At 60.1% G+C, this 23,738-nt stretch overlaps 6 protein-coding genes across 6 annotated transcripts, besides 3 other annotated features; all 6 read left to right on the forward strand.

Moving 5' to 3' along the window:
* Window positions 1-1,084: 1,084 nt before the first annotated feature.
* Window positions 1,085-3,208, forward strand: LPMP_100350 (folate/biopterin transporter, putative; the record flags this gene model as incomplete). Its single annotated transcript, XM_010698455.1, has 1 exon — window positions 1,085-3,208. One exon carries the CDS (start codon window positions 1,085-1,087, stop codon window positions 3,206-3,208), a length of 2,124 nt encoding a protein of 707 aa, XP_010696757.1.
* Window positions 3,209-4,343: 1,135 nt separating this feature from the next.
* Window positions 4,344-4,795: a repeat region.
* A 182-nt stretch (window positions 4,796-4,977) lies between these two features.
* Window positions 4,978-6,762, forward strand: LPMP_100360 (dihydroxyacetone kinase 1-like protein; the record flags this gene model as incomplete). Its single annotated transcript, XM_010698456.1, has 1 exon — window positions 4,978-6,762. One exon carries the CDS (start codon window positions 4,978-4,980, stop codon window positions 6,760-6,762), a length of 1,785 nt encoding a protein of 594 aa, XP_010696758.1.
* A 2,097-nt stretch (window positions 6,763-8,859) lies between these two features.
* LPMP_100370 (hypothetical protein) lies at window positions 8,860-10,941 on the forward strand (the record flags this gene model as incomplete). The annotated part of the gene is made up of 1 exon (XM_010698457.1): window positions 8,860-10,941. The coding sequence occupies one exon, from the start codon at window positions 8,860-8,862 to the stop codon at window positions 10,939-10,941; it is 2,082 nt and encodes a 693-aa protein (XP_010696759.1).
* Window positions 10,942-11,843: 902 nt separating this feature from the next.
* LPMP_100380 (hypothetical protein) lies at window positions 11,844-12,326 on the forward strand (the record flags this gene model as incomplete). Its single annotated transcript, XM_010698458.1, has 1 exon — window positions 11,844-12,326. The coding sequence occupies one exon, from the start codon at window positions 11,844-11,846 to the stop codon at window positions 12,324-12,326; it is 483 nt and encodes a 160-aa protein (XP_010696760.1).
* Window positions 12,327-13,498: 1,172 nt separating this feature from the next.
* Window positions 13,499-13,951: a repeat region.
* An 878-nt stretch (window positions 13,952-14,829) lies between these two features.
* Window positions 14,830-15,438, forward strand: LPMP_100390 (hypothetical protein; the record flags this gene model as incomplete). The annotated part of the gene is made up of 1 exon (XM_010698459.1): window positions 14,830-15,438. The coding sequence occupies one exon, from the start codon at window positions 14,830-14,832 to the stop codon at window positions 15,436-15,438; it is 609 nt and encodes a 202-aa protein (XP_010696761.1).
* Window positions 15,439-22,260: 6,822 nt separating this feature from the next.
* On the forward strand, window positions 22,261-22,512 carry LPMP_100400 (hypothetical protein; the record flags this gene model as incomplete). The annotated part of the gene is made up of 1 exon (XM_010698460.1): window positions 22,261-22,512. One exon carries the CDS (start codon window positions 22,261-22,263, stop codon window positions 22,510-22,512), a length of 252 nt encoding a protein of 83 aa, XP_010696762.1.
* Window positions 22,513-22,575: 63 nt separating this feature from the next.
* Window positions 22,576-23,057: a repeat region.
* Between the last annotated feature and the right edge of the window lie 681 nt (window positions 23,058-23,738).

Here is a 23,738-nt window from a genome sequence, read left to right on the forward strand (position 1 = left end):
TTCTCGTTAATCTCCTCTGCACGTCCCCTCTTTTCCCTCGCTCAGCGTGTTTGCGACGAGGTGGCATCTGCGATGTTCTCCTCGCACGCGCGCCTTTTTGCACTATTTGGGGGTGTGTTGCTTCTGCCTTCCGTGTGGGCTCTTCTTTGGCCCACGAATCAATACAGCAGAATGTGTGCTCCTTTTTTTTGTGGCGCGGCCACGCCGACGACCATCTGCAGAGAGGCTGCGTCTTCGCGATGTGTGCATGGGCGCCTGGGTGCGCGGATGCCAGTCGTGTGTGCGTCTTCGCAGGCGATGTCGTGAAGAAATGCACAGGATGGGGCAGGGAGGTCGATAGAAGAGACGGCGGTGAGAAACAGGCCATCGCGCGAAGGCATCTTCTTTCCGCTGCTGTTCTGTTCTGTTCTGATCCCCCCCCCTCCACAGCCGCCTCCTCGATCTCTTTTGCCTCCTCTTCCTCTCGGCCGCCCCCTCCCCCCTCTTGCGAGGGTGCTTGGTGTGTGTGCGGATGTCGAGACTAGCAGGGGCAAGCACATCATGATACACATTCTCGGGGGAAGGCGACGCACAAGCGTATGACAGCAAGGACACAAGTGTACGCTCGTGCTAGGGAGGTCACTGCCGTTGAGCGCGTGTGTGCCGAGAAGGGAGCTGCAGTTTGGCATCATGTCCCCTCCCTGCGGCCTTCCCGAATCCTGCGAACCCCTCTGGCGGAGACCCGGGTAGTGGTTGTCTGCACTGCATGGCCATCACGCGCACACCCAAGGCTCCCACCCCTGCCCACTGCGCATCCCCTCCTCTTCCTCCGCTGTCTCACGCATCTCTCACCCCGTAGCCATACCCGCACGTTCACTGCACAGGGGCACTCGCAGGCATCCCATTAGCTGCTCCCCCTTGCCGCTCTTTCACCCCCTCGCCCATCCCGCTTGCCTTTCTGTGTGGGTGTGTGTGTGTGTGTGGGTGTGTCGTGCGCTGCCCCCCTCTCCCTCCCCAGCATTCACGCTTCCCCCTCACACACCCTAACTAACCACCGTAAGCAGCACCGATCACCGCCACCACCCCCGTCACAGGTGCCGCAGCGATGGAGCCCCCCAGCGGCGAACGCGAGCCGGGTGCCCTCAGCAAGTCCGGCAGCCCGCTTGGCCCGCACCACGACACAGCCGCAGCAGCGCAGCAGAGGCCGGCCGAGAAGGGCGGCCCCCACAGCCCGGTAAGCGAGGATGTGCACTTTGTCCACCCCGAGGCGGCCTCGCTCTTTGCCAAGTGCCGATGGATACGGCACGTCCCCATCTTCAGCGAGGCAGCCGAGGGCTACGGACCCAAGGCGGTCGTCTCCCTCGGCATGTGCTACCTCCTCTGCAAGGGCATCGCCGATCAGCTAATTGCCTACTCGCGGCAGCCCATGTTCATGTCGCGCTACGGCATCGACGGCCAGCGGTATCAGCGCCTGGCCGGCATCTCTACCATGGGCTGGTCCATCAAGGCCCTCACCGCGATGCTCTGCGACGGCTTCGCCTTCCTCGGCTACACGAAGCGCTGGTACATGTTCGTGTCCTGCGTCGCCGGCAGTGCCTTTGCGCTGATCTACGGCCTGCTGCCCGCGAAGCCCGCCTCCGCCGACACTGCCGCCGCCTTTGTGTTCCTGTGCTCGTACGGTAAGGCCAACGTGGACATCCTGTCGGAGGGCCACTACAGTCGCCTGATGCGCCAGAACCCGCAGCCCGGCCCGGCGCTGGTGAGCTGGATCTGGTGGTTTATCATGGTTGGCGCCATCATTGCGGCGGCGATTCAGGGACCCCTGTCCGACCATGGCAAGCAGCAAGTCGGCGTTTTCATCTCCGCCGCTCTACAGTTTTCCACCGCCGTCTTCTTCCTGTTCAACTGGTACGGGGAGAAGAAGAACCGCGTGGAGCGGGCGGCCGATGCGGCGCTTCTCTACGCGGAGCTGCAGAAGGAGCGCGTGGCGCTTGGTCTGCTGCCGGCCCAGGACACCATGCACGTCAAGGGCGAGAAGGACGATGTGGTCGGTCTGGTCAACGCTGCGCCGAGTGGAGCGGGCGCCAAGGGAAGGAAAAGCTCACACCTGGAGAACTACGTGTCGGACGAGGAGTGCGTGCAGGACCTCGTGCAGCACCAGGGCGAAGCCCTCGAGGACGAGGAGCTTTCGGAGGAGTACCTGCCCTACGAAGCATCGCCGCCCGTCCCCTGCCTCTTCGGTCTCTTCGAGATGAACAAGGAGGTTATTGCGCGCAACTGGAGGATCTTCGTGTACAGCGTCGTCATGACGTGCGCGGTCGTGGCCATGACGTGCGGCTCCATTCTCGCGGACTCGCTGGGCCTGCTCATCATCTGCGTCGTCGTGTCGACCATCTGCTGCGCCACGTCCTTCTGGGCCCTGCCACTGGTGATTGCCAAGGCGAACGTCTTCGGCTACCTGCAAATGACCGTGTACCTGCAGCTGCCCGGCGCGCTTGACAGCTTCTACTTGGCCAATGCGGAATGCCTGCCCGACGGGCCGCACTTCTCGTACACCTTCTATAACACCGTGGCGGCCGTCATTGGCAACGTCGGCGGTCTTGCTGGTGTGACAGCCTTCACCTACATCTTCTCGAAGCGCAGTTACCGCCTGACGTTCTGCATCACGACAGTCGTGCAGATCGTTGCCTCCCTGTTCGACATCATCATGGTGAAGCGCTGGAACGTGTACATCGGTATCCCGGACCACGCGATGTACATCTGCGGTGATGCCGTGGTGTATCAAGTGTGCTACATGCTGGCCTGGATGCCGATGATTGTGCTGCTGTCGCGCCTGTGCCCTCGCGGCTCGGAGAGCGTCGTGTACGCTCTGATGGCCGGCTTCTCTAATCTCGGCCAGTCCACCTCGTCGTCCATTGGTGCGATCATCATGGAGTACGGCTGGGGCATCACCACCACCCCCCCGTGCGACTTCAGCAACGTGCCGTGGCTTCTGCTTGTGGGTCACATCATGCTGCCGCTGCTTGTGCTGCCCCTGACGCTGCTGATCCCCAAGGCGCGCATCTGCGATGACCTCGACATCGACGGCAAGGCTATCAAGAGCGCTGTCAGCCACAAAGTTGCCATGGACACGGCGCAAGATGAAGACGACCTTGGCGAGAGCATCCTGCCGATGGAAACTATTGGCGTCGCTGCGAAAGAGCCGCATGCAGAGAGGGCGCGCGAGTGAGGCCGTGGGCGCGCCGGCGAGTAGCGAAGGAAGGCCGGAGCAGTTCGCGGTGTGTGTGTGTGGGGGGGGGGGGTGCGTGGACAGCTGGGCGGCGTGTCATCGCGCTTTATTCTGTGCGTGTGTGAACCCTGCAGATCGAGATTTTGCACATCCCCACCTGCCATTTCTGTGAAAGCGTAGTGCATCAACGCGCTGAGCAGCTCTGTGCTCCACTTCCCTGGTGCCCGCTTGCTCCTGTCACGCCACCCCTTCCTCTGATCTGGCCTGTGTTGCAGCCCACCACACTCACTGACTCCCTCTCACCACCTACAGATTCCCGTTGCCGCTGCTTCTCTTTTCTCGTGTCCTGCTTTTCCCCTGCCGATCCAATGCAAGTGATGGGTGTGACTGTGCGAGAAGCACAAATCGGGATGCCGGGGTAAGTGAGGTACGGGTGTGAAGCCCACTGAGAGCCGACGTCGTGTTGTGCACGCGAGTGCGAGAGGCGCGGCTTCTGCCGCCCTGCACTGGGATGTATGTGTGTGTGTGTGTGTGTGCGTGTGCGTTGTGGAGTGGTTGAAGAGAGCGGGGATCGACGCGTATGTGCGTGCTCCTGTGTGGGTCTTCCCCCTCCTCTTCCTCCTCCTCCCCCCCTTACTCGTCACACCCCTTAAATTCCACTATAATTCCCCCTCCTCCAGCAAGACCCTCTGTCTACCTTCCCCCCCCCCCTTAAAGGCGCTTCTCACCTCTGCCCTCCTCCCGTAAGAGCCGCTGTGGAGGTATGGTGGGGTTGGCGCGTGTTTTTTTGAATTGGGGGATTTCGTTCCGTTTCAGCTTTTTTTTTGTGGGGGATCCCCCTGTCCTCTCTTGAATGATCCGCAGTTGCCCATCGCCTTTGGACGGAAAGAGCATGTGCGCGTGTCTGCGTACTCGTCCTCGACGCTCCGCCCCCTCTCACGCGCGCGAAGCTGTCTGTCCTGTGAGGCGTCGAGCCCCACGAGCATATGTGGGTAGGTGCGTGCCCGTCTTGGGTAAGAGCGCGAACGGGACGGGGCAATGCCGCTCACACATCTTTGCTTTCGATATTTTCGCTTTCTCTGCATGCGTCTGCGCCCTCAATGATGACGAAGACACCCTGAAGCGCGGCACCCCCGGGGGGTCCAGCGCACCCTCCCCCTCCCTGCCTGCCAATGCCGAACCACCTCGGGCGGTGCGAGAGTCAAGGGCCCACGGTGTAGCGAAGCCAGCACGACGCCTCGCCGCTGGTGTCGGCGGTGAGGTCGTGCATGGCGCCACGTGGAAGCGGCTCGCGGCAGTGAGCACGCTTGTGCCAGCGTGACTCGAACGCATCCCACCCGGCCCTTGCTGCCTGCTGGCGTGGGGCACCAGAGCCACCCCGAGGGGTGCACCACGTGGGCGTGGCAACCAGCATGCCGGGCACGGCGGCGAGGCGAGGGTGGGTCAAGCTCGGGCCAGGGGCCGTGCTCAGGCGGCTGGGTCTGCGCATTGCCGTAACGCGTGTCTGCGGCTGCTGTGCACCACGCGCTGGGCCTGTGTGAAGGGCAGGCCGGGGTGGAGGATGGAGGGGGGTGGCAGCGGATGGCCGCGTGAAAGATGAAGTCTGTGCCTGCCACAACCTCACGACTTGTTTTTCTCTGTGCCTGGGTGAAGTCTGTCTCTCTGTCTCTCTCTCTCTACGCCTCTCCCTTGAAGAGCACATTCTTGCCTTTCTCATTTTCCTGCCGCGGGGCAACGGGCTCACAAAGGGGGCTCTGTTGTTGTTGTCGATGCCAGGGCCAGAAATGTCCACTGTGGTGCTTAAGTTTGTTGATGACCCCCACCGCGTCGTGGACGTGGCCGTCGAGGGCCTCTGTGAGATGAACAACGGCGTGAAAAGGATCGAAGACACAAATGTTGTCGTCGCCTCCAGCATAGATCTAACTAAGGTGCTGCTGTTGAGCGGCGGCGGCGCCGGCCACGAACCAGCCCACGCTGGGTTCGTAGCCAAGGGCTGGCTGAGCGCGGCGGTGTGCGGGAGCGTGTTCGCCTCCCCACCCACGTCACACGTGAGCTCCGGCATCGAGTACCTCGCCAACCTTCAGGGACCGAATGGCCCCGGTATCCTTGTCATTATTAAGAATTACGCTGGGGATATTCTTAACTTTAAGTACGCCGTCCGTCAGGCCCGCGCACAGGGCATTCAAGTGGAGACTGTGTTAGCGGCCGATGATGCAGCGTTCGGCACGGAAGATGTGAAGAAGCGCCGCGGTGTTGCCGGATGTTGTCTCCTCTACAAGATCCTCGGCGCTGCTGCTGCGCGTGGTTTGTCGCTGACGCAGCTGAAGGCGCTTGCCGATCGTGTATCACGCAACATGCGATCCATCGGCGCCTCCCTCTCGTCCTGCTCGCTGCCGGGTAACCCAGCCTCGTCGGTGGTGCCGTACGGAACGGTTGAGGTGGGCCTGGGCATTCATGGTGAGAAGGGCCTCCTCCAGATCCCCTTCCAAGGAGCAGCGCCCCTCACGCATTTCCTCATTGGAATTTTGATGGGCAAGGAAGAGGTAGCTGTTCCGGGCAAAGTCACTGCCATCCGCGCCGGTGCCAAGGCTCTCTTGCTGGTGAACAACCTGGGTGGCACGACGGACCTGGAGATGTCCACCCTTGCACACCACGCCTTGCGCGAGCTCGCCGGTGAGCACCTCACGGTGGTTGGAGTCCACAGCGGACGCCACATGACATCGCTGGACATGCACGGCTTCTCGTTGACGCTGCTCATCGTCGAGGATGAAGACGACCTTCAGTACATGCTCAACACGAACGCCCTGCAGAAGCCGCTCATGAACTTCCACGCGCCGCAGTGGAGCTGTGCAACGGCTCCGGGGCCGCTGACAGCACTGCAGCTGGCCCGGCGAGAGGTAGAGGCGGCAAGGCGGGCAGCAGCCACACCAACCAGCAGCCCTCTCTACGTCGCAACACTGCGCGTCTTTGAGAAACTCTTTGGTACCGAAGCCTACTTTAACGGGCTGGACGCCGAGGTGGGCGACGGCGACCTTGGCAGCGGTGTGCACCGCTCGGCGGTGGCAGTGCTGGAACTGCTGCCATATCTGCCGTGGGAAGCCGACGTGCGGCGCACCTTCACGCTCATGTCGAAGGCCGTCGCCGATACCTTCGCCGGCACCTCCGGCCCACTCTACGGTGCGCTGCTCCTAGGCGGCGGCGAAGGCGCGGCGCAGGCGCTGAGAGACGGCAGTGCTGTGGATGCGGTGCGTGCGGGGATTGCGCAGGGCAGCCACAGTGTTCAGGAGCTCGGCGGCGCGCGTCAGGGTGACCGTACCATGGTGGATGTTCTGGAGGGCATGCGCACGTGCCCGACCGTTGCAACGGCAGCGACGATGCCGGAACTTCTTAAGGCATGCTACGAGGCGGCGCGCGCGGCCGCGGACGCGACGATGATGCTTCCCGCCAAGTTCGGTCGAAGCCGCTACATGGAGGGCAAGGAAATCGGCAAGAAGGACCCTGGCGCGGAGCTCGTGGTGGCCTGGGTCGAGGCGCTGGCCTTCGAGAGCAGCTGATCTGGAAGTCTGCCAGTATGTAAGGCACAGTTCTTGGGCTGTTGGCGATCTTCCCTCTTGTCTCCAACTGGACGCGCTGTATGAATGGCGATGTTTTGTTTTTACCTGGTGGTGCTCATGTGACCTCTACCAGGGCGTCGATCTTGTGCCACCACCTCTCCCTTCTCTCACTCTCCTCCACCATCGTTCCCTCGCCTGCGCCTTTCTCGTTTGATGACCTAGCGGCTTGCTTCACACTACCAGGCGCTGGTCTTGCCGGGCCCATGAGGCGGTGGTAAACATTCACGTACGCTTCTCTCACTCTACCTCCCTTGATGTGTGTCTGCGCCTTCTCTCCCTCTCCTTCTCTCTCTCTGTTGTGCATTTCCTCTGCTGCTGCACAGCATACAGCCCCCGTTCCTCTGACGTTCTTTCGCTTTGGCGGGTTGCTGCGGTTACTCCTTTTTTGTTTTCCTGCGTCCCCGGTGCGGGAGTTACGTATTCACCGTGGGTGCAAGTGTGAGCATCGGCCGGCGCGTACCCCCTCTCTTCTCCTCTGCCCTTGTTGTAGCGGACGTGCGTGCCGATGTTGCTGTCAAGGTGCTGATGCCGTTGTCTTCTCTGCCTCCCTCACTGGTTTCCCCTCTCCCCTTCGCACTTCAACCATCGATGTGTGTGGGTGTGTGTGTGTGTGTGTGCTTTCATGTTCTGTTGTCCCTTTAGAGTCAGAAGAGGAAAGGGGCCATCCCTCGTTCCCGCTCACACTTGTCCTCTGCTGATGTGAATCTCTGACATGACCCTTTCGCTCCACTCCCCCACCCCCCCCCACACACACACACTCTCTCTGTTTGGCTGGCCCTGTGCAACCCAACACCACGCGCGCACGAACTGACAAATAAGTGAATCCGAGGAGGGCATTAGTGAGAAATTAGCAAAAAATAGAAAACGTACGCTCGCTTCCGAATTCGCTGTCGGTCTGTCATCGTCTCTCTCTCTCTCTCTCTCGCACGCGCACGCGCACCTCGATGCTCTTTTGTGGGTGGATTTGTCTGCCTCCGCAGTCTCGGCAGCGGCACCCCCTCGTCTCTTCACCGCTCGTGTCGTCTCTGTGACTCTCTGAGCGAGAATGAGGCTTCTCCTTTCTCCTCTTCTGTGTGGCGTTGGTGCAGTTTTGCGTTCACTCGAGACTATCCCACTAACTCATCGCTGCGGGGCGTCGTTTGGGGGGAAAGTCTACGTGGGAAAGTAGGGAGAGTGGTGAGGAGTACGGCGCTTTCGGAAAAGGAGTGGAGGTCAGCGTGTAGGAGGAAGCTGGCGAGTGGAGAGGGGTGACTGTATGTAACCGGCAAGCACGGAGCGAGGGAGAAGCGGGGCGGGGAAAACGACCGCCTCTTAGAGGATGTGTGTGGCCCCACAACCATCAAAGCGAAGTTGTTGTTCCTTGAGTAGAGCGATGTGCACATATTGGGGCGGGCAGGCGGGGAGGGGGCGTCTCCCACCTCCCAGCCCCCCCCCTCTCCTCCGAGTCAACGGTGTGACTGCTCACATGTTTATCATACAACGGACTTCACAATCGAAAATGGCCCCGCTTACCCCCAAAGAAGATAAAAAGGAAAGCGCGATAAGCGCCCTCCTCGACATCCTGATGTTCCTCAAGAAAGGCGGTGGGGTACGTTGCAGAGGAGTCGCTGTACACCACTCCCCCTTCCACAACGGATTGCCCTGTCTGTGGTTGTTCTCTCTCCCGCTCCCCCGGGGAGCGACGCATCACGTGGGACACTTGCTCTGAGCTGCTGCTGAGCAAACATTCTTTTTGGGGGGGAAGCTACCTATTCCTGCTTCGTCGAAGGACAACGCGCATCGAGGATTCCCCCTCCTCCTCCCCCTCCTCCTCCTCCTCCGCGTTCGCTCTCCGGCAGCTCGTCCTACTTCTCCCTGTTTTTCCCAATCCAGCGCGTTTTAGTTGACGATGTGTCGCACATACACACACGCACACGGAGACTGATAGAAGTGCCTGGGAGCACACAAAAAAATCTCCCCCATAAATGGATGCATCGCTTTTCTCCCCGCACAACCTTCTCCGCCTCAGGTGCAGCCACACATCGCTTGGGTGTCGCCATGAGTCGTGCCTGCACTCCGGCTCTCGGGCTCGGCGAGGATACCCAAGTAGTGCCCGATAAGAAAGCGAATAGAGGCGATTCTGGGCCTCACAATGTCGTGTTGTCGCCGCCACTTGAGCCAGCGGATGAAGAACACGAGCACGCATCGCCATCGTCAGTGGTGTTGCTCTCCTGCAGCAGCGACGACACAGAGGTCATCTGCTGTACTCAGCTCAAAGGTGCAGCAGCTCCCATACCGTCGCCACTGCAGCTGCCCTTGACGCAAGCACGACTACTGGCGCTGCAGCCATCGCCATCGGACCGCAATCTCGCCGCACTGGCACCTACGAATCCCACGGCGACTTTCAACGACGGACAACAAACTGACGCGATGGTGGCGGGTGTCACCCATCCCGGTAACGACACAATTTACGCCAAGAAAGCGCACCGGGAGCGGGTGATGTCGTGGTTAGCAGGCACATCTGCAAGCCCCAACCATCCACTAGGCACTGCTGACGATGAAACCACCGACGGTGCGCCTTGCAGCTCGGGAGTACAAGACGGGCCACACACACCTCCCCCTCCTCATTCAGTGACCTCATCCGCACTTGCTCTGTATGACACCTCTACGCAGCCCCTCTTACTCCCTTCCTCCGGTTCCGCCTGCACGGGCTTCTGCTCTCCGCCAGGTGCTGAGTCATCTCTACAGTTAGGTGGGGTGCCGTCGGGGTGCGTGCTCGACGCCAAAACGCCGGTACGCTGCTCCGCCACCGAGAGGGCTGAAGACAGCGACGACAACACTTCACCAGCGACACGGAGCGCGCCTCTGCGACAGGCAAGAGTGCCAGAGAGAGACAGCGATTACCGCGACGCGTGCTGCACGCCACCACACCCGTGGCGTCCGTCGGTGCTACATGCACACAGCGTGCAGGAAGTACCTGTAGCCGCGTCAGACAGGTCAGCAGTTTCTACGGATCGAGGCTCGCCGAGGCGCACACCGCCGCCACTGCCCGCAATGCTGTTACCTTTCATGACCTCTCCGCTACCACGGCGGCCGTCCGTTGAACTGGGGCCGGCGAAGGAGCGCCCCACCCCCTCTCCAGCTCTGTCAACAGCCTTACGCGATGTGAAAAATCGAGAAACACGGCAGGAGTCGTCGGTGCCGCTCTCCATGCAGGCAGACGTCGCGACCGCCTCAGTGTCACGCGCCACAGGCAGCCACGGCAACAGTGAAAACGAGATTACGCTGCGGGTGTGCACGCTCTCCGGCCTCACGCTGCGTGTAACAGTGGACCAGCGTTTAAGTGCTGCTGTGCTGGCGCAGCGCGTGGCTCAGTACTTGCAATTGCGAGGAGCACAGGTGCAGCTCAAGTACACGCGGACTGGCGATGTGTTCGACGCAGCGTCGACTACCGCCAAGGGAATCGAGACATCCACGGCTAAGACGAATACACGACTCTGTGACCTTCCGGGACTTCAGCCCTCTGATGTCTTTGTAGTTCTCCTCCGCGCACAGTGGGGTGAGCCATCATCATCTTCGCCCTTGCCGTCTCGTCTATCGACAGCTGGGGGACAAGCGGATCGCACCCCCTCTTCCAGGGCCTCTTCGGCGTCGTCTGTAGTGCGTCTGTCTCGCCGCCCTGCCACTGCCGCCAAACGGCCGCGTCAAAGCACGCTGGCATCGTCGCAGCCAGCCCTCACCATTGTAGAGTCACCACCTCCTCTGGCCAGAGCGCACAAAGCGAGCGGCATACGTACAGACGCTTCGGCGCCGTCACTGAAATCTGAGCCGCCGCCCTTATCTAATAGGCTCAGCTCCGACACCCGCTGTCCACCGCTCACCATCCCCTCACCTGTCGGTGCAGTCCCTGTCGTGCACCCGAGAGAAGGAAGGCACAGATGTCTTGGCACAGAGACGCGCTTGTCGATGACGCCGGCAGTTGCTCCTGCGGCAGGTGGGGCGTCTGCCAGCCAGGCGGCTGCCCCGACAGCTGCTAGTGGATATGCAACGAGTACCCGAAGGAGAGAAAGAGCGGGACGCCTGTCAGCCAGCTCGTATTGCCATCCCCCCTTGACTCGATCTCAAACACACCACCTGTAGTGCAGCGCCTTTTTCCTGAGCTAAGGAGCGGTGGCCGCCCAGGATGCCGCTCTTGCGGTGGTGATGGGGCGGGAGAGGGGGAGGGGGGTAGTCTTGCCCTCTTTTCCTCGTTTGTACTTTGTGCTGCCCGGGTGGGCAAGGGGGGAGGCATCCATGAAAGATGCGCTGTGCTCCTGCGCCACCCGTCACTTTGCTTGCTAGTTTTCGCTCCGTCTCCATCCCGCGTGCGCGCTGCTGCCTGTCGCACCTCTTCTTTTCGTTTGCGCTTGCGTTGCGTGATGGAGGGTCCCACTCAACTTCTTTCTCGTCCGCTTGCTCTCATACCCCCTCTCTCTCTCTTTGGGTCTCCTCGTCGCACAACGCAACGACATGCTCGCAGACGCTGAAGCAGCCGGCCGACGTACTTGAGACGGGCTATTTGTGGAACCTCTCAAGAGGCAGTGCAAGTCCCGCTCCTGTGGAGGCGCGTAGTGGGTGACTTGCCCATGGCACAGTACAGTAAGCAGCATTGCCTGTGCTTTCCTTCCCCTTCCCTCAATTCGCCCCACTCCCCTTACCCCCTCTACAGGCTTTTCTACTCTCTTCAGACTTCAACAGCGCCAGATGCAGTGACGCTGCGCGTATCGCAGGCTTCACCCCCTTCCCCTAGCCTGCCTGTCTCTGTATCACCGACTCCTACGCATTAGCGCACAAGCGCACCCAGCACACCGCACACATGTGCGCCATACACTGAAGACCATCGATACCGGTGTCACTCCAGCAATTCACTTCGTTGTTCTTTTTCTTTTCCTTTGGGGTTTCTTGTGCGCAGCCAACAACCATAGCCCAACCCTACACAGCCAATCCGCGCGCGGGTTGGCAACCTCATCGCCTCTGCCTCATCCACTCGCGGTAGAACAGGAATGCCACTTCCACACGGAGGTGGTCTTGCTGCTGTGCTGGTGATCAGCGTCGGCACCATTCTTTTCTTCGGCGGCAGCTTCCTGTATGAATGGTACACGCAGCGGAGCGAGGAGCAGGCAAAAGAGGCTGAAACGGGCTACTACCGCCTGCCACCACCCAAGGACTGCTCAAGAGTGTGTGCAAGGGCGATCGAGGAGGATCGGCTCGAGCAAAGCCTGGAGGGGGAATCCAGTGTCAAGCTACCGGACGCGTACAGCAACAGTCACCGCAGCCGCCGCGGGATGTGCGTGTGCTGCTTTGAGAAACGCCAGCGGTTCATGTTTGTGTTATGCCGCCACATCTGCCTCTGCGAGCCCTGCCTCATTCAGGCAGCCCGAAACTACGAAGAAACGGTGCTGTTTGGGTTGTTTGATGGCCCTGTGAAGATGCCGTGCCCCGTGTGTCGCAGGGTGGGCTACGTTGTGAAGATTTATGTGTCTTAGCAGGGCCACCCTCCCCCCCCCCTCCCTTCCCTCTCTCTATGCGTGTGTGTGTGTGTGTGTAAGGAGATGCGTTGTGAAAGGGAAGTGGAGTGTACACCGTGTGTCGGCGGCAGGCGCTATTTCGGTAAAGAGGGAAGGGGAGTTGAAGTGTCGCCAGTGCTGATGCGACACTGCACGAACCCGCCCACACGTGCGCCCTCCCCCTGTCTCTTTCCATTCACTCACTCACTCACTCACTCACTCACTCGCTCATGCTCATGCTCATGCTCATGCTCATGCTGCTGCTGCTGCTGCTGCTGCTAATGTTTTTTTTTCTCCTCCGCTGCCGTTGGCGTCCTCCCACACTTTTAACACACGTGCGCCCCTCCCGCGCCTGTCTTTGCGCCCATCGTTTTTCCTGCAAACGACGCGAGTGCGTCTTGCGTGTGTTCTCTCCTCTGTGTGTGTGTTTTTTCCCCCCTTTGTTTGTGTTGAGTGCTGCCGGTGCAGCAGCAGCCTCTCCTCCCTCCCTTCCCTCCCTCCCTCTCTCTCTCTCTCCCTCCCTCACTCCACTTCCTGTCTGGCACTCCCACCCTCCTTTTACCTCCCTCTTCCCTCCCTCCTCGCCGAGCACCGGCATTGCCCGTCCACCCACGCGCGGTGCACCCACAGCATACTGCGCCTGTCGAGGTCGATGCGACAGAGAAGAAAGGGGGCTGTGCCGAGTCTCAGTTTGTGCATCGCTACGCGTACACATGCCGACTTCTCGCCCTTTTTTCTCGCCATGCGGCCAACCCCACACGCTGCGCCAAAGCGACTCCAACAGGCTCTCTGGTTCTTGTTTGCTGTGTATGCTGTTGTTATCCACGGAACGAGGAAGGGGAGGGAGGCAGCGTGGCAGGTCATGGACCCATGTATCGTGGAAGAGTGGCTGTGTGCTGGGGGATATACATGACATGGCCCTGACTCTTGAAAAGGGGGCCACATACTCCACCCACCCCTCCCCCTACTACTACGTTGCCTCCAACATTTTCTTTTTGGGCCCATTGATGCTTCTCTTCGCTTCTGTTGACCGCTTTCTGGTCATTGGGTTACGCATCTCAAGCACAGAGACAGTCCTTTGCCTCCCTTGTCGCTGAAACTTCTTGGGCGTTCTCAATGATGGCGAAGACACCCTGAAGCGCGGCACCCCCGGGGGGTCCAGCGCACCCTCCCCCTCCCTGCCTGCCAATGCCGAACCACCTCGGGCGGTGCGAGAGTCAAGGGCCCACGGCGTAGCGAAGCCAGAACGACGCCTCGCCGCTGGTGTCGGCGGTGAGGTCGTGCATGGCGCCACGTGGAAGCGGCTCGCGGCAGTGAGCACGCTTGTGACAGCGTGACTCGAACGCATCCCACCCGGCCCTTGCTGCCTGCTGGCGTGGGGCACCAGAGCCACCCCGAGGGGTGCACCACGTGGGCGTGGCAACCAGCATGCCGGGCACGGCGGCGAGGCGAGGGTGGGTCAAGCTCGGGACAGGGGCCGTGCTCAGGCGGCTGGGTCTGCGCATTGCCGTAACGCGTGTCTGCGGCTGCTGTGCACCACGCGCTGGGCCTGTGTGAGGGGCAGGCCGGGGTGGAGGGTGGAGGGAGGGTGGCAGCGGATGGTCGCGTGGAAGAGAAGGTTTTACCCTTGGGAGGTGTCTGTGTGTGGTCAGTGGTTTGAAGTGCATGTCGGCATGCGCTGTGCTGTTCGGCGTTTGTATCGCTCTCTCTCTCTCTCTCTCTTCATGCATGGTTGTTGTCGTGCTCTCGTTGTTGTTTGTGCATCGTACATCCGGTGTGGCCTCCCCTCCCCCCTCGCGCCTTCGTGTGTGCGCCTGCGTAATCGTTGAGGGCTCTAGCTCTCCTTATCCGATTTGCTTAGCGAGCACCTTCGTCGAGAGTGTTGAATTGAAAGTGAAGTGATGTGCGATGGAGCACGCACTCTCCTTCTTTTCCTTCTCGCTCTGCTTCCTGCTGTGTAATGCCCTGTGTTGCGACAGAAGGGAATGGAGGAAGAAGAGACCTGCTTGAGAAGAGAGTCAATCTGTGAGGCACATGCTTGGACAGGGCCGGTGGACACCGCACATGCTTCCTACCCCCTTCGGTCTTGTGCCCCCGGCGTTGAGCACCGCGAACGCCACGCCACGGCTGCACTTCAACGGACCGATCACTGCGACTTCACCTTATCCGCCTCCTTTTCACTTTGATGCTGCCACGTTCTCTCCTGGGGGGGGGGGCTGTCCTACGCGGCTGAGAGGAGCTTCGTGTTGTGCGACCCTCTGCACGTGCGCGTCGTTTATATTTGGGGTTTGTTTTTCACGAGCGCACACCAAAACGCCCTTCTCTTTCAATCGCGCCCGATATATAAAAAAAAAAATAAAATAAAAAAATAAACACTGCAGGCGCAGTTTATACGGACACAGTCTTTTTGCTGTACGTCTTCCCCCCCCTCCCCCTCCCCCTCCCGCTACCTTCCACGATCCCCTTCCAACAACCGTTTAGGATGCATCCACCGCGAGAAGTGGATGGCGATCAACCCCAGCGGAGGTATGGCAAGAAGAGCGACGAGGACGATCAGCGCGGAAAGAAAGGCGGTGGTAACAACATGGGCACTGCTATTGCCTTGGCCTTCGGTGCCGGCGCCTTAGTCTTTGCGGGCGCTAGCGCGCTCTACTCGTGGTACACTCAAGACAACACTCAACAGGAAAAGAGCTACTACTGCCTCCACCCACGCGACGAGAAAATTGCAGCCGACACAGGAGTAGCTGCGACGTCCCGGACTTCTTTCCCCGTCGCTTCTTCTGCCCCTGACGGGGAGGAAAAAATGCCGGCAGAGGCGACGCCGCACAGTGGAGATGTACGCTCTGATGGATGCGATGTGTCGGTCTCCGGTGGGGCAGATGGCGGTCACGCCTGCGTCTGCTGCCTCGAGCGCCACCAGTCCTTCATGTTTGTGCAGTGCCGTCACATATGTCTTTGTGAGCCTTGTCTCATCAAACTCGGCCGGGCCTACGAGGACCACACCCTGCGCGATCGCTTCAACGGACCAGTGCGAATGCCGTGCCCGGTTTGTCGGCAGGTCGGCTACATTGTGAAGACATTCGCTTCGTAGTCGCTCGTGTGTGTGTGTGTGTTGTGCTGCGCGGTGGTCGTGCCATCCTCTCCCCCGTTTCACTTTTGCTTGTGTTGCCTCTCTTCAGGTGCTGTCACCGACACTGGGGCACCCCCACCCCTCCTCCTCCTCCTCCTCCCCCTGCGACAACGCCCTGCGCTGTCGTGGCATCCCGTGCGCACACGCATTCTCTGTGGTGTTCCCCACTTTCAGCTTGCTTTTTGCTTTTCGTCTTCTGCGCTGGTACTCCGCACCTTCTCCCTTTCTCGGTGGTGTTTGGTTGTCGTGCTCGTGTCTTCTCTGCTGTCGCGGATGGTCGTCGCCGCTGTTCTGCCTCCCCACCTGTTCGCCCTCGCTCTCTTCTGTTCGCCTTCGCGAAGGTGTTCATGCGGTGTGGGGGTAGCAGTCGATTCCTCTAGAAGCCTCGAAAGACGTCCTGTCGTGAACGGAGTGCGTGCTGGCTCTCCAGGTGAAGGCCAGAAGGGGGGACGGGGTGGATGTGGCAGGAGAGCACAAAGATGACGACGACGAAAGGGAAAAGAAGTTCATGCCACCACCATCATCACACGATTAACGCGGATTCTCCAATCTCTCCTGCTCCGGCCTGCGGTGCTTCGATCAGGAGCCTCCGGGGGGAGAGGAGGGGGGGTGGCACGCCGGTTGCGACACTGAAGACGGATGAGAAGTAAAAAAGAGAGAAGAAATGAAAAAAAGGAAAAGAAGGAAACGCACGCCATGGGGCGCATCCGAGCAGTTGCGCGCTCTCTCTCTACACACACACACACATTAGGCTCCTTCTCCTCCTGTGTGTTCGCGTTGCCCCGAACAGTCCAACGCGCAGTTGCGCACCGGCATCAGCATGCCTTTCCCCTCCTCCTCCTCCTAAAGGGCGCAGACGAACGGTGTGTGAACAACACGGGAAAGACACAGTGCCAAGAGGCGTGCCACCTTCACTAGTCATAGTTGGTGGCACGAGAGGTCAGCATTCCTCCTCAGTACGAGAATGCGCACGTCTATGGTGTGTCCACGTCTTCCACCCCTTTCCTTTGTTCCCCTCTCCTCCACCTCCCACACACACACACACACCGTGTTGCCCTTCCTCCATCGCTCTTCCCCTCACGCGAGAAGGGCGGTAGGTACTCCACGTGCGATCTTCACTCGCCCTCTGTTTGTTACTCCCTTCAGTCATTTCTGCAGAGCGAAGTGTCACCGCCACCCCTGTGGTGCGTCGGCATAGGCGTCTCAAGGAGGGCGTGGGCGCGTATGGCGTGGACGTGTGGGCCATCGCTTCCTTTGGCCCTCGCAGGTCACGGAGGATTTCCTGTCAGAGTCATTTTTGCCGGCAGCACCCAGATGCTAGCCTTGAAGAAACGAAGAGTGCGTCGTACGTGGCATTTTTTCTCAGCTACTACCCCAGTCTGTACCCCCGACCTGTGACGATCCCCATGAAACAGTTGTCATGTTGTGTGCCGTCAGGACAGCACGCCACTGTCAGCAACGGGAGTTGCAGCTGGTGCTGCACTCTGGACAGGTACTGAACTACCGCCGTCCAGAGAGCTAATGCGCCCGATTCCGTTGGTGTTTACAGCCATCCACCCTGTCGCCAGGCTCGCCACGGAGAACAGCGCGGCTAGGTACCATGCATGTGGTGTACTGGTGTGGTACCACGCGCTGTCTACGAGCACGGCAGGCGTGTCCGCCTTGCACCCCACCTGCTCTGCTCACCCGTTGTTGAGGCTCCTACCCGCGAATAGCGGACGAACAGAACGGAGTAGAGGAGACGCTGCACAAGGCATCCGGCGGCAGCAGCAATCACCGAAGCGACAGCTCTCACTCGTCGTCGACGTCCTTAATGTCTTCGCAGACAGACTCGGGGCCTGCAGGCCCACCCCCGTGGCTGTGCGTTCACAGTGAGGCTGTGCTCACCCCGCTGGTCACGCATAGGCAAGGCCTCCACGGTCAGAACGACAGTGCTCAGAAAAGGGCAGAAGAGCGGATGCCACTCAGACATCGGCACGGCCAGCTGTCGAGAGGCCAAGCATGCGTCCCTTCCCGTCGACAGCAAAATGAGGCATTGACGACTGACGACTACAGGACATGTCCGCCGCAGCGACCATTGGTGCTGCCTACTGGATCCAAGGCAGTAGTGGGGTTGCACACCTACGAGGAGGCGGCGAGAGAACTCGAAGAGATGAAGCAGGCGACCACCGAGCAGGGAAGGCGCGAGGTTGCTGCCACCCGGCCCACATCGGCGATCTGGCAGGTATCGCAGCCGCTGCGGTAGTGGCTACAGGGTTGCGTGCGGCCAGTGCAGTTGCAGCCTCACCACGCGTATAGCAAATGCAAAGATTGATGCATAGATGACGACCCCACTGATGCGGAAGGTGAGATGCGTGGCTTGTCGGGCGGCACAGGCACTTCCACAGTGGCGTGGCCGTCGCGCCTGTCTTGCGTGCTTCGCATTTTCGTGTCCTCAACCGCAATGCCGCGGCACCGTCGCCGGCGTGAGTTCACTGCAATACCTCAGATACCATTCTCTCCTCCCAGCAGTGCAGTATCCGTGCAGTATGGACTACACACTGTCGTGGGAGTCTGGCTCTGCGGGCTCAGCAATGACTCACCGCTTCTCTTCTGTTCAGAACATTTTTCGAGCTCCTTGCGGCTTCGCTGCACCGGCGGCACCACCTTCGCCGCCTTTCAGAATCCCTTCATTTCCAGTGGGTAGCCGCTATGGAGCCTCAGGCAGCAACGATGCGGTCGTGGATTCCTCGAGCTGCTTAACCTGAAGAATGGTTTGCTCCACTCCGCACCAGCTGACTCGGTCGCATCAGCGTCAGTAGGCCGTACGCACGATACGTGTGATGTAGTCGAGCAGTACAGCAAGCCTGGGCCCCTGAGCGGTTGTCGAAAAGGCGTTGCTTTGTTCCTGACGACGCGGCTGCTCGCCTCGCTTCCAGTGCCCCCCCTCCTGCCTCTCCACACGTTGGGCCTCAGTCTTTGCACCGATCTGGGTTCCTTGGAAGACACTGACACAGTGTGCTGCTGCAGGACCGCTGCACTGCCTTCACCGACTGAACTTGATGGGATGCAAGCAGCTGCAGCACGTCCGAGGGATCTCAGACGTGCCATCTGACTCGTTGGAGGTGCTGAATATTTCAGGCTGTGACGTGTTGCGTCATCTGTGCGCTGCGCGGTGCCTTTCGTCACTGCGGCAGCTGAGGGCGACACCGCTATATCAGCTGGCCCGCCTGGGTTGCTGGGACAACGTCGAAAACGCGGATAAGCCATCGACGAGGTGGACTGCCCTGCCACTGGTGACCGAGGACGTGGCTGGCCAACATGCTTGGAGGTGCCGAACCTCCCTCGTACACGCAGTGACGCACACGCCCGATGGTGGACTTCGCTTTGCATCGAGCTGCTCGACCGACTACGGCGCAGCTCTCCATTTCCGTTCCTCAGGAGGAGGTGTAGGCGCGCCGGGACACCACGTGTACCACCTGACTGTAGCCGCGCCGTCGCAGCAGCAGCAGCAGCGGCCTCAGCGCCACCAAGTCGCTCGGGATGGACAAGTTGAGTGCAGTGGCTAAAGCGCTGTTGCACTGCCCGTACGCGCTGGTGTGGTTGGCCCGATGTAGAGGACTGCAAGCACTGCGTCTTTCCTTCGCCATTGATTACAGCGGTGGTAGTGTTGAAAGAGCCAGGGTTGCTCCGGAGCACACTCAGGACCGTGGGGCTACTGCCACCACCACAGCGACGTCCGAGGTGTTGACCGTGACTCCGCAGCTATTGGCATCGTCTGCTGCTCCAACGCCTGTGCTGGCGCAACCGGTTACGCGCAACGCCGGCGACAACGGTGATACTGTCCGTCGCGCTCTCCTTCCTCCGGTCTCTCAGGGTGTCCTTGACGCATGCAACTCCGCCTTTCGCTCCTATCGCTGCGCCTCTTTCCAGACCTCCGAGTACTTGAGCCGAATCACGCCGTCCTCGTGGATGGCCTCACGCCGTGGATCGCTGACGACTGTCCTCAGCTCCGCATGCTGCACTTGCTCAACTGCGTCGTGCGTTGCTCCGCAGAAGCGATACAGCGAGCACGGAGAGGGACAAGACGCCGAGCAGCAGAGCTGCCACATCATCATGTTTGATCGTGGACCATGACTGGCGATTTCACAGCCACCGTGGCTGCGCGAGGAGGAGCAAGGCAAGTCGCCCGATTGCAGGCTCGACAGTGATTAGGACGCGGCCCCGCGTAAGCAAGAGGAAGAATGTGGAAGGGGGCAAGTGACGCAACCGCAACGTCTGCGCGGCCTCCACATCATCTCGGCAGATGGCTTGGTGGAAAGCAGCTCACTCAAGCAGATTGTCGGCTGTGTATCCCTGCGCCATCTGAGATTCCGCAAGTGCTGTTGGCTGCTCGATGGGTGCGCGGCACACCGCCTGCCTCGGCTACGTACTCTCAGCCTCAGCACCACTGGCATCGACGACCTCACTTTCCTGCGCATGCGTGGTGGCGTCGTTGAGGAGAGTGCGAGTGCTATGGGACCTGCACAATCGATCACATCTGTAGATGTGATCGATCCGCGCCCTTCCTTCCCCTAGCTACGCCGTCAGCCACCTCCACACTCAGCCTCGTGACCGAGATAGTCCTCATCGACTACCCCCCCCCCCCACTTTCTGCTTTCAGATCACCATCAGGTGGCAAATATTGACCACCGTGTCACCTGTACAGAACGGGAAGAGCTTTACCTGATTCACTACGCGAAACACAGCGACACCTCCGCCCTCTGCTAGTTGCACCCGCTGCATGCTGTGTACATCACCCACAGCAGCGTGCGGAACTTGAACTGGGTGGTGCATCCGGGTGTCGAAGGAGTAAACACGCGGCATCGTTGCAGACTGCGCGGATACGTCTCTCGCGGCATGGGACATCAGCGGCGAAGACAGCACCTCTCGCATGTCGACGTGCCAGAGAAGGTATTTGCGGGGCACCGCCGTGCTGGAGAGCCCGGCGTCGATGTCGAACGCTCGCGTCGTGCACGCCATCCTACAGAGACGGAGACAAGGGAAAAAAACTGAGTTCGAGGTGGACAGTGGCACTGGGAACGGCACCACCGACGGGTGCGGGTTGCCCCGGCTAGAAGTGCTGACACTGACCGACTCGCCCTATCACTGCCATCTGTACACTTGGTGTCCTGCCGGGGAGTCAGCAGCTGTATCTGAGCAACTGCGCTCCCCTCAACACACTCGGAAGCGCCGCGGCAGGTGGCCAGCGCCAGGTACTATCGCCACCATTGCCACATTCATTGAATAGTCGCCAACACCGTGGTGGCGCCTACGCGCTGTACGGTGGCCCGTGCCGATGGTAGCCTGCTCCGTCCTTGACGCTGATGACTCATGTACGCGCTGTAGGAGCAGTGCGCGAGGACAGTCATCTCGGCGAGACTGCGGCGGTGGCGAACAGCGACTGCGATAGGGTGATCGGCACGTGCCTCGCCGACTTCGTTCCCTCAGCAGTCACCCTCAGCAGCCTCGTGTGAAACGCATTGGATTTCTCCGCTGCCGCCTGTGTCGTCGCCCCAGGCCTCGATGCAGCAGTCAAGCATGCCACACGCTGCTTGCCATCTCGCATAACGGCATTTTACACTCCGCTACCTGAACGTGTCGGGCTGCAACTCGCTCGTGGACGACTCCGCCATGAGCAGCCTTGAACACCTGGAGCACCACCACACCACTTTCACTGGCATGCACGACGTACGTTGGATACGCAGATGCCACATGCTGAAGGTACTGGATCTGGCTAGCTCACAGTGTTGTGTATGGGGCAACCAAGGCGGCTCTGGAGGTGGAGCTACTGCGGTGCTTGTCAGAGCTGGAGCTCCTGAACAGCAGACCAGTGGACGAGCTGTAACCCCGCAGCGGAGAGGACCAGTACCCCATGGTGGGGTGGCGAAAGCGCACAGCTGTTATAGAGAGCAGAGCTTCCTCACCATCCGCGTCGTTTCTTTGCGGATTGGGGGAAGGGGGTAAAGTCACTTGTCGGATGGCACACACACGCGCTGCTGCTACGCCTGGAAGAGTGAGGAAAACAAAGGAGAGAAGCGAATGGAGAGAGAACGTGGAATGGTCGCATCAGCGCATGTGAAGTCAGGTGTGATGTATGAGTGGAGGGGAGAAAGGGTAAGTCAAGGCAAGACAGACACCTTCCGCGGCAACTGCAGTCTTTTCTTCTTGGGAATGAGGGAGAGAAGCGACGACGCGACGACAGTGCGAGTCGTTCTCTATCTCCCTCCCCCCCCCCTCTCTCGCATCATAGCGTCGAGTACTTCACGCTGTTCTTAGCTGGCCATTTCAACGTTCGCCCCGTATCACAGCAACACACTTACATGTGTGGGGGGAGGGGGGGCGCTGCGGTGGTGCGGTGGTGCCTCCGCCAGCCTCTCTCTCTCCTCTTTTCCGCTCTCCCTTCCCCTCCCCCATATGGGCCTCCCTGTTGGCCACGTTCTGTCGTTTCTGCTTTGTCGCCTACGACGCCCTTCGCTTCTTCCCCCCTTCCCCCCCCCCTCTCCCCTCTCCCTCCTTTTCAGTCTACCGCACGCCCCCTCGGCACCGCCATCACCCCGCCTCGCACGCACACACCGAAGAGTTCGCGCCTTTTGTTTAGCGCCCGCCTCCCCCTCCCCTCCTCCCCTCCTCACAAGCGGCACAAAAACGAATTTAGTCCGCAACGGGAAATCGTCTCTCCCCCCCCCCCCCCCCACACACACACACACTACCCCCCTCTCCCTCCCTCCGGTGTCCCCCCCCTTTGCGAAGTCATCCAAGACGATGCCGTCTGGAAACGGATGTCGCGCCAACCAACGCCGCGAGCGTGAGTTAAAGAAGTCGCAGAGCGCCGGCGTCAAGCACACCTCCGAGGAAATGAAGAAGCACGAGCAGAGCAAGAACGCGATTCAGTGCACCGTGTGTCTGCAAGGCTTCCCCCGTACGGTGCGCCGCCCGGAGCTGGACCAGCATATTGAAAGGCACACCAAGACAGGCAAGTCCTTTGAAGAAATCTTCCCCCAATTCACGGCGTAAAGCACAACATTTGTCTTTCAACGGCTCCACTCCGCCACGGACAAATCAAGAAGTTTGCGTGCGCACACACACACGCACACGCACAAAACATCAACCCTTCTGTTACACCACGGCTGGCTCCCTCCCAGGCCGTCGAGGGAGGGAGCGAGGGGAAACCGCCCTGTCGTCAAACCACGCCACACGCTTAACCGACTCTTTCCATCCCTACTCGCCCCTTTCATGAATGCACGCTGCGTGATCGGCTCCAGACGGGCCTCGGCGAACTGCATACCTCAATCCAGTTTGGCATGCAGTCCAGAGTCCTGTTCGGAGGAACAAGCGATGGCGTCTCTGGTGCAGATAACAAGGGGTGGCTCAGGTGCATGCTGGACATGCTCGAGGTGGAAGTTCTCCAGCCCCCAGGCCAGGGCTCTCTGAAACCGTGCACCTGGTCTGTACGCCATGACTCCCCCTTTGGGTGGGAAGGGGGGGTGCATTACGCCGTGGCATGTCCTAACAAAGTGGGATGACTTTCCACATCGTTAGTGTGGCGGACTCGGTGGTGCCGGACGAGCACAGTGGGGCTCTGCTTGGCATTCTCGATTTCCTCTCGCATCTCTTCTGCACACCACTCTCGACCCTTCTTAAGCCCCGGAGAACTGATTTGGATGCCGGTAAAACCCCATATACCCAACGATGCCTCACAGCGCGCCTGCACAGCACTCGCATATTTTTGTTGTTGTTGTTGATCGAATGGGCCTTCTTTAAGGCAATGCAGTGCCCTCTCGGGAACGCACTGCCTTCATCTCCCCCTTTTCTGCCGACCACACTCGATGGGGCCGTGTCCTGATAGCGCGCTCGCCTAAACCGCAAGAGGCGGTTTGTTCCCAGGTGACTACGGAACCCAGAGCATTTCTTCTCCAGCATCGCACGACTGCATGCAGCTCGATAATGCGCACCCATTATGTGACTTCCAGATTCGCGATCCCCTCCCCGCAGTGGCATCACTCTCAACTCGGCTGCCTTATCCCTCAGTCATCCCTAAAAACTGTATGACCTCCTAAGCAATCCTTCTGCACCTCTCCACCCCCTCCTAACGTTCACGCCTGCTCGCACTAAGATAACACAGACGCCCATACATCCACTGGCGGAGCGACCCTCCAGGTTCTTGGGCTCTCGCACGACCCAACAACTGTATCCCAACCCCCTACAGGCGCTACAACACCATCCCTGGCGCTCATCACAAT

Source organism: Leishmania panamensis (assembly GCF_000755165.1).
Source record: "Leishmania panamensis strain MHOM/PA/94/PSC-1 chromosome 10 sequence".
In the NCBI taxonomy this organism is placed as follows: domain Eukaryota; phylum Euglenozoa; class Kinetoplastea; order Trypanosomatida; family Trypanosomatidae; genus Leishmania; species Leishmania panamensis.